The sequence below is a fragment of the Gobio gobio genome (assembly GCF_949357685.1).
Source record: "Gobio gobio genome assembly, chromosome: 3".
NCBI lineage: Eukaryota > Metazoa > Chordata > Actinopteri > Cypriniformes > Gobionidae > Gobio > Gobio gobio.
This window is the reverse complement of record NC_137099.1, coordinates 24,922,002-24,937,279: the sequence shown is the minus strand read 5'-3', so window position 1 is coordinate 24,937,279 and position 15,278 is coordinate 24,922,002. Positions and strand designations below refer to the sequence as shown.

The following is a 15,278-nucleotide window of genomic DNA, read 5'->3' as shown; positions in this document are numbered from 1 at the left end:
GGGATCACGAAGAACAGGACCTTTAATATATTAAAGCAGCACTAGGTAGTTGCTCTCGGGGTCCCCCTACAGTTGGGAAACAGTATTGTCCTCTACTACTGTCGTAAACTGTCATTCTACATCAGGGGATGCATCGCACGTGCATTTGTTGACATGACAACTATGATAGCCCTGAACACTGCAGGAGGAGTTCACATGTCTATGGAGTTCACATGCAGGTGTTCTGTTTGCGTCGCGTGTGAAATGTCTTCATCCCAGGTACAGTGGCAAATGTTTCAGCATGTCATATGAATATAATTTCATGGGTTTTATTTTTGTCAAACGCCAAATGATCGCGATGCTCACGTTTACAAGCCAGCGTCATTATAGTAGCCTAGTCTATTGGTTCCCGTTTTACAGAATCTATATGATACTTCAATTCAATGTTTGAGCGGTATTATGTCAGTAATATTATAATATCAAGCTACCCTAGATGAATCTGCAAATTTGAAAAATAGATTTGCATTATAGCTTGAGGAAAGACAAATAAACCAATATCCCAGACATGTTAGGTATCCTAAAATATGATTTTGTACCTCTTATGTATTTACTTGCAAGAATGTAGCCCCTCCTCCTTCAGCTCACGCCCGCGAGCAAACGCTGGCCCAATGTTGATCCTCGTCCTGCCTTTAATCCGATCACTTTCTCGTTTCCTCTTTTTGCTTTCCTCCAACAAAACCTTTGCTTTCTTATTTTTCTGTGCTGCTTCGGCCATGACTATAACATTCGGCAAACAAATGATAGTTTTTCTCGCACATCCGAATTTAAGGAAGTGGGGTTGGTGGTGGAAGTGACGTATATGCTGTAAAGCAGTTGAATTTTGTAGTTATTTTTTTCTCGGGTTACTACCCGAAACCCGAAGTTTAAAAGTACGATTAAAAACGATACAGACCCCGTCAGGCTATGGCAGACGTGTCATTCAACCTATTGTAAGTCGATATATCATCACAAGAGGTTTGAAAATATATTATAAAGGTTGAAAAGTTACCTATAGTGCTGCTTTAACACAATGACATATGTATCATAAACACATGAATTAACAATGAAAAAAAGAACATTTATTAATAAATGTTGTAAAAACGAATTGCCAGTTCATACACTATTAACTAATGTTTACAAAATTAACTTTATCGTAAAGTGTTATCTTACCACTAAAATGTCAACAAAAATTATCTAAATCGGGTTATGATCCCATGCATGTTTATGGATTAGATCCTCTGAATGCCAAAAATGTCAGTTCCTGTGCAGTTTTACTGCATTACATACAGTATATTTGCTTCCTCAACACTAACAGTAGATGTCCCACTAAAGTGTCTCAAATTTGAGTGTTCAGTGACCCAATGGAACATAATGAATCTGTATTTATTGTAGAGTACTGTATATGTGAAAGTGTGTGTGCAGTGTGGAGCTTTTCTATTCTGTGAACATGATTCTGCTTTTAACAGTTGGCAGGTAACCTACTGCAGTTATGGAAAGAAGAAGCTGGCCTTTTAAAGCCCCAACCCTACTGTCTCTTAGTATTTGTGTGCGTGTGAGAGAGAAAGAGCAGGCATCTGCAGAAATATGCAGTCATGCTCATTCAAACGGATGATATCTGAGACATGCCCCTCAGATTTTTTTGTCAAATAGATTTTGAATTCAACTACCTAAAAGAAAGCCATCTTTGTATCTAAAATGGCAGAAATCACCATTCACATGTATACATTCTGAGAGTCAAATCGAGTTACACATTCCTCAGATAATTCGCTTTGAACTGAATATTCTGTAACCATTTATCAACAACTTTTTTCCTGGTATGCAAAACAAGTAATCAAAATGTTGCTCTTTTACAGCATTTTTACTTTTATTGTGAGCACTTTGTAACTATATATTAGGGATTGGCACCCTTATGTCCTTGTATGATCATTGAAAACTGTACCACTAGATCACATGGCCATTCTATCTCTCACCCAGAGAAGTGTGCCAGAACCATAATTGGTCTCACAGAAAGGATTTCGGTGTTTGGATCCCCTGACAACTTTTTTCTATTTTTCTGAGTAGAATCTTTCAGTAGATAATGGAAGATTTGGTTTAATTTCTTTTTGTGATTTCTCTGGAACAGAGAATGTCCGAAAGAGAAAGGGAGCACATTTTTGTGAGAGGTATGTGTAAGTCAGCAGCTAATGGAAGGATAAAAAAAAAATCTAATTCTTCAAAATTAGTTCACCCAAAAATGAAAGATTTGAATTAGACCTCTTGATTCATATTGATTATATTTATAATGATGTTGTGAATGTTTTGAAGCATCAAAGTTTTAGTGAAAGGAGGGACACAACCCTCTTGTAACAGTCTGGTCTGCAGCATGCACAACGAGCCAGAATAAGAACTCAGAATATTATTTATTTAAACTTTATAACACTCAGGAACACACAGGGAAACGACTAGACATATACGAGAATCGACCAGGGACTGAACATAACAGGGAGTTTAAATACAAGACCAACATAATGACTGACAGATACAAATTAACCTTAGAAACAAACGAGGAGATAATAACTAACCGAGGAAACCAAAACTAGCAGAGAAACAGGAAAAAAAGGAAACAAAACAGAATATAAAAGTCCATAAGTATGACAGCTCTCAGGTTTCATAAAAAATATCTTCATTTGTGTATTATCATCTGCTTAAACTCTTACCTGTTTGAATCCCCGTTCTGCTTCTCTCATTCTGCAATAACGACTTATTTTGATTTACCTTGTCTGCTCTCTTCTGATTGTGACACACATATAGAGCACAACCAGTGTTGGGGTAGTTACTCAAAAAAAGTAATTAGTTACTAGTTACTAGTTACATCTGTAAATTGTAATGAGATTACTTTACTAGTTACTGTATTTGAAAAGTAACTTCACTACTTATTACTTTACTTTCCCATTTCTTAATTGACCGTGTAGATATATGGACAAACATCATAGGCTCTATGGCAGTGTTTCCCCAAACAAACAAAAAGGACTACTGTCAAATAAAGATAAAGAAAATAATAAGAACAAATAATTTAAATACAAGCAGCAGCACAAATAAATACTATTGAGCAAAGACACTAATAAAATAAACAATGCTTTTCAAGTTTTTCAGGTACGTCTAACATTAGTTTTCAGGTACAGAAATCAAATGTAAAATAACATTGCATATTTGACTGTATAAATTAAAGATTAATTTAATTTACAAAATCTATTCAATCAAGAGCAGTGAGTGATGCCCTTGTCTTTTGTTGTTTGACATTAAACAGACAGCAGTAAAGGCTACTGCCTCTTTAAGACCTAATGCTACTGCCCCTTTAAGACCTAATGCTCGGATATGCGTCGTTTTAAGGCATATACAGACTATGTCTGCTAGGATACTCATCAAGATGGGCATGTTGACAGTTTTTGTGTGAGTTTGTCCGTTCAAGAGCAAAACTTGAAAGGGAACTCAATATTTGCGCACTGTGAGACGTGTGCGCGCTTTCGGATGAGTGCACAGACACAAAATCTTCTCACAGCGCGCGCGACTTCTCATTTGTGCTGGCGGCGAAAATGACTGGTCTGTCAGCTACTCAACATACTGCAGCACTCGCATGCATTGAACAAAGTTTACAAAGAGAGAATTTGAAGGACTTTTACACGGCACCCCTGCTCTTGTCATACGGCACCTCGGTTGGGAAACACTGCTCTATGGCAACGGTGCACGCAGCACTTAAACATATCAGATCTTTACACACAGGCAAACACGGCTTGAGTAACGCAGGAAAGCGCGTTCCTATAGTCTAGTAAAGTAGTGTAGTTACCAATATTTTTAGTGTAATGCGTTACTTTACTTGGTTACCCAAAAAAGTAATATCGTTACTGTAATCCGTTATTTTGTAACTCGTTATCCCCAACACTGAGCACAACAATGTTAAATTCTGACAATGGAAGAACAACAAGGAAATAAACAGGCTCAAGAGCCAGCAAGAAGAAGAGGAGTAAGGATGCATGGAAGGTTACGGAAGCAAAACAGAGGAACGGTATGGCCAACATTGTAGACATGCTTCTGATGAAATAAGGGCCACTATTGTGGAGCATGTTCTCAGTCATGACCTCATGGCTGAGGCAGGTCAAAAGGTACAGCCAAATGTTGGGAAAACAACCTTGTCCTCAATCATTCAAACTTTTGTAGACAGAACAGGTATGTAATGGCCTGGTTTCTCCCAAGGTTTATTTTTCTCCATTATGCCACTTGATGGAGATTTGGTTACTTGCCACTGTTGCCTTTGGCTTGGCTTGCTCATTTGAGGACACGGTTTAAATATTCAAATAAATTATCAACTAAATTACTGATTTGCCGGCATTGACACTATATGTACAGCCGAATTAAATTCTGTTGCATTATTTTCCTGTTTAACACTGTGAAGCTGCTTTGAAACAATCAGCATCGTGAAAAGCGCTATATAAATAAAGGTGACTTGACTTGACTTGTAATCAGACAATGTTCACTATACTACAATTCTGTATACTTACTGTAATGCTATATTTGTGTATGTCACGTTTTGAGTGTTTCTGATCTGTGAATGTCTGTGTTTCGTAGTTTGCTAAATAGCTCTATCATTTGCCTGTTTGTTTCCATGGTAACTGTTTTGATTTTCAGCTCAGGTGTGTCTCGTTAATTAGTCTCATTAGATGTTTGTATATGTCTATTGCTTTGGCAATATTGTGCTATTTCACACATGCATGCCAATAAAGCAAATTTTAATTGAATAGTGCCTCTGTTTGCTGCATGTGTATTTAAACCCTGTGTCTTTCAGTTCATCGTCAGTTCTACGTTGTGTTAAGTTGGTTGTTCTGTTCCTGATATATATATATATATATATATATATATATATATATATATATATATATATATATATATATATATATATATATATATATATATATATATATATATATAAAATATTGTCTTTTTTTCCCTGTATATCGCAATGACATTGTACTGTAATTTGTTGACAGACCAACAGTAAGTCTCTTGGACTCAATATCCCACAGAGTAATGTGTAAATTTGTTGAATGTGTTTATCTTTATGGAATATATACATTTCAAGAAATGTAGCCTACACATTTCTTGAAATGTATATATTCCATAAAGATAAAGTGCAGTCTTGTGCATTTTCAATCATTGTCATCAAAACCGTAGTTTACATCTGAAAATAATGACAGAGTACAATGTTATAGGCCCTATTGGCAACACGACTAAGCATCTTGTTTGAGAATAATGACACAAGGAAGGACTTGCCATTTGGATGGCATTGATATGTTCGTTGATATAAATTAAATAGCCTTACTTTTGAGAGATGAACTAAAGATTTTGAGCAAGTTACAGGCTTTTGCATGTAATCTATTGTGTGTTGCTGTTTGCACAAATTGTTTTGCGAAATGCCCTTACTGGTTTGCAAATCTTAAGGATGATTCAAGAAATGTACCAAAGTGACTGAGAAAAACTGTACTATGGACTAAGTTTAAAATGCCTTTGTGAATGTTTATAAGCATCAAAGTTTTAGTAGAATGGGCTTTCGAGGGACATACATCTCTCAGGCTTCATTGAATTGAAACTTCATTGAAATATCTTCATTTGTGTTTCAAAGATGAACAAAAGTTCCATGGGTTTGGAACAACATAAATGAAAATGTAAACTTTTGGGTGAACTAATGACAGACAGAGTAAAATAATCTAATAGGCCCATAGATTATTGCAGCTGCTAATTATCATTTAGGCCTACTTTTGAGTCTGCTGATAGTTTTTGTTGATTTCTGTTGGACTGAGATGAAAGATGACTTATAAATACTGTCATAACATTTATGTTGCGTTATCCCGTCAAAAAAAGAAGGAAAAAAAGACACTGGGTAGATAGAGTTATCCCAATTTTTTTTTAGGAATGTAAGAAATGTGACAAAGTGATTTTTGAAGATATATAGATAGATAGAGTGTCAAGTGAAATATCTTTAAATTAACATATTAACTGTTCTACAAATTACCATTAAGCAACCGTTTCCTGCTGCACCTCGCACGGGGTCCGCGGTCCGTCACGTGGTTCTCCCGGAGTGATGATGCCCCATATGAGAATGTATCGCTATTCTCACAGATCCTTGCACTGCACCCGAAGATCACTCAGCCAGGAATACATCAAATATTAGCTTGGTACAATAGTGTAAAAATATTGACGCTACCGAAGTTTGTGAGCTAAAAAGCAGAAGAAGAAAAAACAGACGTGTCTGGGAGGTTGCAGTCTCATCATATCAGTTCTCGCGCTTCATCGCTTATAAAAGTTGGAGCCGGTGTCTACAGTTATTTTCGTGCTTTCGGGAAACGTGTTTGCAAATGCAACAACGGTGTTTCTTTCTTGTTAAGACATGCGTACTGACTTGATGAACGGCTTAAGCGTGCTTCAAATGTAAGCGCGCGTAATCTGACTCGAGTCTGGGGACGGACTCGCGCTTCTCTCGGCGGACTGGAATACATTTTATTAACGCGAGCAAAACATCTGTCGATGATTGGGAGACGGCTGCTGAATACTGAGAGAGGAAGAGCAAAGTCTGGAGCACAGAGAACACGCCTCGTATAGCGTTAAACACACGACAGCACCCGTCCTGGAGAGGACGGAGGACTCTGGAGGGTGATAGTGGCCGTGGCGTGGACTGGACATCACTGTGAACCTTCACCCGGGACAGAAAAGAAAAAGAGAGCGAGAGAGAGAAAGAGAGCGCAATGGGCTCCGTGATGGCATCAAAGTGGTTTTTATGTCCATGTCTGTTTTGGCTGTGCTTGACAAGTAAGAAGCTCTGGCATATTTGATTTTAAATAACACCTTTTTAGTCTAGCCTATGGTTTATCTTATATAGTCAGCATATTAGTATTGAAAGACAGGAACTAAGCATGCAGTACTTTTTATTACAGACATTGGTAATATGGCGTTTCTCTCTCTCTCTCTCTCTCTCTCTCTCTCTCTCTCTCTCTCTCTCTCTCTCTCTCTCTCTCTCTCTCTCTCTCTCTCCTAATGGATGCATGAGTTCATGTGGTACACATGTGCTAGTGGAAGACTTGTTGATTAAGTTTATTAGTGGTCACTGTTCAATAAGTAGGTCAAATACTATTATTTTAATTTCCATGTTACAGAAACTTTACAGAGCTGATATTTAGTTTTTACACTGCTTCAGAAGACCTTGAATATCGCTTGAGTTGTGCTTTACAGTTTTTCTCGATTGCTAAGACAAATTTCTTGAAAGCTGCTCTCCTTTTCTCTAAACTGTGAACACAAAACCCAATTTTCAAGCTACATTCACAAAACCTCAGACTCTTCTTTCAAAACCAAACTTTCACCTCAAAACAATTCAATCTGTGCTCAAAACTGAACTATGTTGTCAAATCGTGCCCCGCGTCAATCAAAATTAAAAACACTACTGAACAGTCACTAAACACTACGTAGAAAAATAGAAAACACAATGCTCAGGACATGAAGCTGGAGAAATAAATGTTTATTGTTCACTGTAGGCTAAATGCATGTTGCAAAACAAAAAAAAACTGTTCATTTAGCACTTGTACAAAAAGACAAAACAGAAATCTTATGCATTTGCCACATACAGTAAGCCCATGTGAAAATAAAGTACAAAAATATACATGGAATACTTGGCCTACGAACAGTTAGACCAACCCTCCAATACAATACTACAGTATATTGGTACAGTGATGTACTGAAACATATATTTACTTACAGTATACTGTGGTACAGTATATAGTATGTCATACAGTAATTGCTGTCAACATTTACATACTGTACTATAATGTCAAAAAAAGGTACTTACCTGTTCTCTTCTCTAAATCTTCGGATTATAGTGGACACAGTGAATCTACTGATGTTTGGTTGTACCCTTTGTCCAGCCTCCCTCATGCTCATACCATGGACAAGAACATGGTCAATTACAGTAGCTCTGATTTCATCAGGAATTACTGTTCTTTGTCTTCGCTGATCACCTCGACCACCTTGACCTCCTCTCACACGAACTCTTCCTCTCAGATTTCTATCCATTGTAGGGCCTCACAAACCAGTGCTCTCTGAACTGGCTTACTGTATATGTTCCCTCACATCATTAGCCACAAGTGTGATCAATTTTGAGTTGTTGTGTTCAAGTGGTGACATCTGTGCTTTAATTGTGTTTGACTTTTGTCACCTGTGCTCACCATTTTGCAGCACGGGTGCATCACAACGAAAATGTGTTGGCAAGTTGTGTCTAAACAGGTGAAAAGTGCTTATGGTTTTGCCAAAAGAGTGATTGATTCAATCAGTGGGTTCAGGCAACTGAGCATTTGGTTCAGACAATAGGGTTTAGTGTTTTAGCAATTGAGAAAAACTGTAATGTGGCTTTTTATCGTTTTTGGAGCTTGAAGGCCATTGGTACCTTATTCTCTTTCATTGCCTGGAAGAGAGCAGCATGGACATTATTTTACTTCTCCTTTTGTGTTCCATGCAAGAAAGAAAATAATATAGTTTTGATTTTTTTTTATTGAATTCTAATTTAACTTTTGAATCTCATATATGCAATGAGTTTGATTTTGTCAAACACACATACAGACACACATAGACAAATTTGTCATTATATACAAGGAAAATTCAATTTTGGAAGTAAATTAAGTAAGAAATAGAGGTAAATGGAAGAGCAAATGTTATCACAGCATTCCCTTTTCTCAAACTGCAAAATATGCAATGCACAATGAATGGATTACTCTATAAGCAGTTGTATTTGAAACAACATTTGCTATTTTTTATTAATTCCATGGGTTATCACAAAGTAGTGTAGCCTGCATGTACAATAAATAATATACATCAAGAAATAAATACTTTTCTATTTACCTGGCTAAATTAAATCAAACATTACTACATTTTTTAAAAGAGTCCATATATTTAGACTTTTCCACTGTAGAGATTAATTTACCAACAAGCATTTTGTTTATTTTGCATAAAAATTATGGTCCAAGTCGATGTGACTGTTAGTGCCCACAACATTTCTGTGCAACATCTGTATTTTCAAATGATCAACCGGATATGTTACTGTTATATGTAACAGTTCAGAAGTTACAAGATTAAGATCGATGTGCATATGTAATTTAATAAAGGTAGCATGTAATTTGGATTTATTTGCTATCTTCATTCAATTACATCTGCACATTGAAAAAAAAACACAAGATAAAATGAATATGCAATATGAACCAAAAAGCAAAGGTACAGAACAGTAACCATGATGTCAAGGAATTTGTCATGGAATTACTGGTAAGATTTAGCAGTAATTCCATGGCAGTAACTGGTAAGATAAGGCATAACATTATGATTATGTGAAGTGAATAACACTGATTATCTCTTCATCACGACACCTGTTAGTGGGGTATATTAGGCAGCACGTGAACATTTTATCACCAAAGTTGATGTGTTAGAAGCAGGAAAAATGGGCAAGCGTAAGGATTTGAGTGAGTTTGACAAGGGCCAAATTGTGATGGCTAGACGACTGGGTCAGAGCATCTCCAAAACTGCAGCTCTTGTGGGGTGTTCCCGGTCTGCAGTGGTCAGCAAAAGTTTGGTCTAAGGAAGGAACAGTGGTGAACCGGAGACAGGGTCATGGGTGGCCAAGGCTCATTGATGTGTATGGGAAACCGAAAGCGCCACAAGTGGGCACGTGAGCATCAGAACTGGACCACCGAGCAATGGAAGAAGGTGGCCTGGTCTAATGAATCACATTTTCTTTTACATCACGTGGATGGCTGGGTGTGTGCGCGTCACTTACCTGGGGAACACGTGGCACCAGGATGCACTATGGGAAGAAGGCAAGCCGGCGGAGGCAGTGATGCTTTGGTTAATGTTCTTCTGGGAAACTTTGGGTGCTGCCATCCATGTGGATGTTACTTTGAAACGTACCACCTACCTAAGCATGCAGACCATGTATACCCTTTCATGGAAATGGTATTCCCTGGTGGCTGTGGCCTCTTTCAGCGGGATAATGCGCCCTGCCACAAAGCAAAAATGATTCAGGAATGGTTTGAGGAGCACGAGTTTGAGGTGTTGACTTGACCTCCAAATCTCAATCCAATTGAGCGTCTGTGCGATGTGCTGAACAAACAAGTCCGATCCATGGAGGCCCCACCTCACAACTTACAGGACTTAAAGGATCTGCTGCTAACATCTTGGTGCCAGATACTACAGCACACCTTCAGTGGAGTCCATGCCTGAGCTGTTTTGGCATAATGTTATGCCTGTTCGGTTTATATGTCAGTATACATCTCCCACAGTATAGTAATAATATTACACAGGCAGAACCACAACACACACATACAGTACGCATATATATCATATATACATACTGTGTGTGTGTTATGGTTATGCTTGTGTAATATTATTACTATACTGTGGGAGAAGACCCATAATGTGAGGAATGAGAGCACTTAACCCCTACTAACATCCATTAACAGCAGAGCAAGCATGACAAAAACACACCACCTCTTCACAGGCAGTTCACATAAATTACAGCTAATCCAAATAGCCACAAACACACACATAAAGTGTAAGTTACATCTATGATTTATTTCATCTTTAATTATCAGCTCTTTCACGAGTTGTTGCTTATGTTGATGTATACACAGCCTTTGTGTAATTCTACAGTTTAAAGTATAAATCTACCTTTCTAGCTGGAGTGAAAGACATTACACTTGGGTTCTAAACTAGAACCATGTTTTACAGGAAATTAACTGGATTAGCTGCACCCAGAGTGTGCATTCAAAATATTTACTTGAAGCGAGGTAGCAAAAACGAGACAAGGAAAGGGTAATTTTACAAATATAAGATTAGCACAGTTTGGGAAAATAAAAGGATCTACAGTGCTCATAAGTAATGATAGAATATGAGATCACCGATGACATCAAGACTCATCACTCTACTGTCTGTAGTATGATGTAAATACAGTAACAGGGTCAGTGCTTAAATTGACCCACGTCTTATGTGTTAATAAATTAAAAGGCAAGGATACTGTTACAAACAGAGGTGACACGGATAACAGAAGCAGGTGAAAGCAGAGTTTATTTGCAGAACCAGGATGTGAGCAGATGAGGTGAGAGTCAGATATGGTAGTTCAGGTGAATGCTGGATATGGAGGTGATACGATACCTTTCTTCTTGTTGAACAGCGGGACAATGGATCGAAGGAGACGAGGACCAGGAGACAGGACGAGACGAGGAGACACTCAGGAGACTCAGGAGATCAGGTATGTAGTCAGGTGAGTCCGAGGAAGCAAGCATGAGTAGTAGCATGTGCAAACGATACCGGACAGTGACTGAGTGTGAGCGTGGGGCTTAAGTGCAGGTGGTGATTGCAGTGATGATGACGTGCAGGTGTGTGTGCTCAGTATTCAGGTGATAGGGATCGTTGTGGTTGTGAGAGGGTGGAGCCTGGCGTGCTTGTAACATTACCCCCCCCCCCCCCCCCCCCCCCCCCCACGGCCATCTCCTGAGGGCCGAGGACCCCGACGCCGTGGTGGTCGACCTCTACCCCGAGGTGCCAGCCGGTCAGGGCGGGTAGCGTGGAATGTCTCCAGTAGGTTCGGGTCAAGGATGTCATGCCTGGGTACCCAAGATCGTTCCTCTGGGCCGTACCCCTCCCAGTCCACTAGATATTGGAGTTGACCACCACGACGCTGGGAGTCCAAGATGTCCTGGACCTGGTATGCTGCGCCGTCGTCAACGAGGAGAGGAGGAGGGGACTCCGGGGTAACGCCAGGCTCTGGGGAAACAGAAACAGAAGGGAAGTGAGGTTTCAGGACAGACACGTGGAAAGTGGGGTGAATCCGTTACTTAGGGGGTAACTGGAGTTTATACGTCACCAGATTGATCTGCTGCAGGATGTTGAAGGGGCCAATGAATCTGGGACTCAACTTCTTGCACTGCAGACGCAGTCTGATGTCCCGGGTGGACAGCCAGACCTTCTGCCCAACCTGGAACGTCGGTGCTTCTGAGCGGTGAAGGTCGGCTGTCATCCTGCGTCTGCAGAGGGCACGTTGAAGTTGATGGTGGGCTGAGTCCCAGACCCTCTCACTCTCCCGGAACCAGTAATCCACGGCAGGGACGTCGGAGGGTTCCCCGGACCACGGGAAGAGGGGAGGTTGATAGCCGAGTACGCACTGGAACGGGGTCAGGCCGGTGGTTGGTTGTCGGAGGGAGTTCTCTGCATACTCAGCCCATCCGAGGAACTGGTTCCAGGAGTCCTGGTGGCCGTGACAGAAGGTACGGAGGAAACGGCCAATCTCCTGGATCTTCTTCTCCGTCTGCCCGTTCGTCTGGGGATGGTATCCTGACGTGAGGCTTACGGTCACACCTAGGAGCGAGAAGAAGGCTTTCCATTCCTTGGAGAGGAATTGGGGACCTCTGTCTGATACAATGTCTTCGGGGATGCCATAATAACGGAAGATGTGGTTAAACATGGCTTTTGCGGTTTCCAGGGCTGTGGGTAGTCCTCGTAGTGGGAGCAGTCGGAAGAACTTCGAGAAGCGGTCAACCACTACGAAGACACAGGTACAATTGTCTGATACGGGTAGATCTGTAATGAAGTCTACCCCTAGGTGTGACCACGGACGGTTGGGGACGGGCAGAGGAAGGAGTTTCCCGGCAGGCAGGTGTCGTGGGCTCTTAGCCATGGCACATTCCCGGCATCCCCGCACGTACCTTCTGACATCAGCTGACGTGTGGCCACCAGAAGCGCTGGCGTAGCAGCGAGAGGGTTTCATTGACCCCAGGGTGACCAGTGCCCAGTGATGTGTGCGAGGAGTGAATGAGAGGGATGCATTGTGCTCGTGTGAGGTACTGCAAGCCTGGCGGACAGCACGTTGGTGGAGGCATTGGTAGAGGGCAAGGTCTCCTCCGACCAGGTGATGGGGCTAAGGAAGAGCTTCGTAGGGAGAATGCGTTCCTCTTCTTCCTCGAACCGTTCCTCGGGGCCGTGGATGCGGGAAAGGGTATCCGCCTTGATATTCTTGGCCCCAGGTCGGTACGAGATGTGGAAGTCGAACCTCGTGAAGAAGAGAGCCCATCTGGCTTGTCGGGGGTTGAGTCGTCTTGCCTCGCGGAGATACCCCAGGTTTTTGTGGTCGGTAAGGACCAAGAATGGATGCTTGGCGCCCTCTAACCAGTGCCTCCACTCCTCCAGTGCGAGCTTGATGGCGAGGAGTTCATGGTTGCCGATGTCGTAGTTGATCTCTGCCGGGCTGAGCTTGCGGGAGAAGAAGGCACATGGATGGAGACGACTGGGGTTCCCCTGCTGCTGAGATAGGACCCCACCCACCCCGGTGGTGGAGGCGTCCACTTTGACGACGAACGGGAGGTCAGGATCGGGATGGACTAAGAGGGGAGCTGTCGTGAAGGCATCCTTCAGGGTCTGGAAGGCTTGGGTGGTGGATGGGGTCCAGGACAGAGACTTGGGCTTGTTGCGGAGAAGGCTGGTGAGGGGGCTGGCGATGGAGCTTTAATTCTGGATGAAGCGTCGGTAGAAATTGGAGAATCCTAGGAATCGTTGAAGTTCCTTGACAGATGATGGGGTTGGCCAGGACCGGATGGCTTCCACCTTCCTCTCATCCATCCGGATGCCACTGTGATCGATGATATAGCTGAGAAACTGCACTGAGGGCTGATGGAAAGAGCATTTCTCGGCCTTAAGGTAGAGCTGGTATTTCCTCAAGCGTTGAAGGACCTCCGCAACCTGACGGCGATGGTCGGCCAGGCTCCGGGAGTAGATCAAGATGTCATCTATGTAGACCAGCACGAACCTGTGGAGACACTCCCGGAGCACCCCATGTATGAAGTCCTGGAATACGGAGGGGGCGTTGGCGAGCCCATATGGCATCACGAGGTACTCGTAGTGTCCTGTGGGCGTGACAAAGGCGGTCTTCCACTCGTCCCCCTCACGTATCCGGATGAGGTTATACGCGCTGCGGAGGTCCAACTTCGTGAACACAGTGGCACCACGGAGATGTTCCAGGGCACCTGGGACGAGAGGAAGGGGATATCAGAACTTCACTGTTATGTTGTTCAGAGAGCGGTAGTCAATACAAGGCCGCAAGCCTCCGTCCTTTTTCGCCACGAAGAAGAAACTCGAAGCAGCAGGGGAGGTGGATGGACGGATCTAGCCTTGCTCCAGCGCCTCCTTGATGTAATCCTCCATGGCCTTCTCCTCCGGAAGTGAGAGGGGATAGATCTTTCCCTTGGGCACTGGTTCACCTGGCAGCAGATCGATGGCACAGTCCCATGGCCGATGGGGAGGCAACTTGGAAGCCCGTTGGGGACAGAAGACGTCACTGAAGGGGTCGTAACAGGCGGGGACATCCACCAATCGTCTCTTTACCGGACTCTCGATGGACGTGGCACAGACAGGGAGATCTTGGGAACGCGGAGAGGGACGAATCGGTGGAGATGGGAAGTAGTCCGGGAAGCAGTTGTCGCCCCACTTCAGGACCTCTCCCGTCTTCCAGGAGATGACTGGGTTGTGCTGCTCTAACCATGGGCGCCCTAGGATGATGTCAGCGGTGGACTCCTCCAGAACCAGCAGGTGTAGTCGCTCCATGTGGAGGATTCCGACTTGTACTCCGATGGGACCCACGGAGCGACTAACCTGCCTCCGACTGAGTGGTCTTCCAGTTATCGACTGGATTTGGTAGGTTGTCGTAGTAGCAGTCGTGCCGAGCTTGAGCTGGCGGCAGAGGGTTCCCGAGATGAAGTTCCCGGCTGACCCAGAATCGAGGAGGGCAGTAACTGAAATGGAAATTCCAGCAGCAGTAAGGTTTACAGTTGTGGTGAGTGGCTTCATCTTATTTAGAGAACGGATGATTGCACTCACCATGGGTCGAGGAGGACGGACTGGGCATTCGGAGATGTAATGTTCAGATAAACCGCAGTACAGGCAGAGATTCTGGGTTAGCCGTCTCTGCCGCTCAGTCGATGAAGGTGCAGGTGCGCTGGTGGGAAGAGCTCGCCGAACAGCGTCGACGAGCTCTTGGAAGGGATCCAGGGTGCTCATCCTGTTGAAGTACTGTGTTGGTCCGGTATTCTGTTACAAACAGAGGTGACACGGATAACAGAAGCAGGTGAAAGCAGAGTTTATTTGCAGAACCAGGATGTGAGCAGATGAGGTGAGAGTCAGATATGGTAGTTCAGGTAAATGCTGGATATGGA

General features: G+C 42.6%; 1 protein-coding gene across 1 annotated transcript in view; it reads left to right on the top strand.

The window, feature by feature from the left end:
• The first annotated feature begins 6,103 nt into the window (after positions 1-6,103).
• The window catches only part of chrnb5a (cholinergic receptor, nicotinic, beta 5a), a 28,867-nt gene continuing 19,692 nt past the window's right edge, over positions 6,104-15,278 (top strand). Inside the window, exon 1 of the mRNA XM_079812115.1 lies at positions 6,104-6,855. Within this exon, the coding sequence (XP_079668241.1) occupies positions 6,792-6,855 (64 nt within the window). The 5' untranslated portion in view covers positions 6,104-6,791. The remainder of the gene's footprint in view (positions 6,856-15,278) is intronic.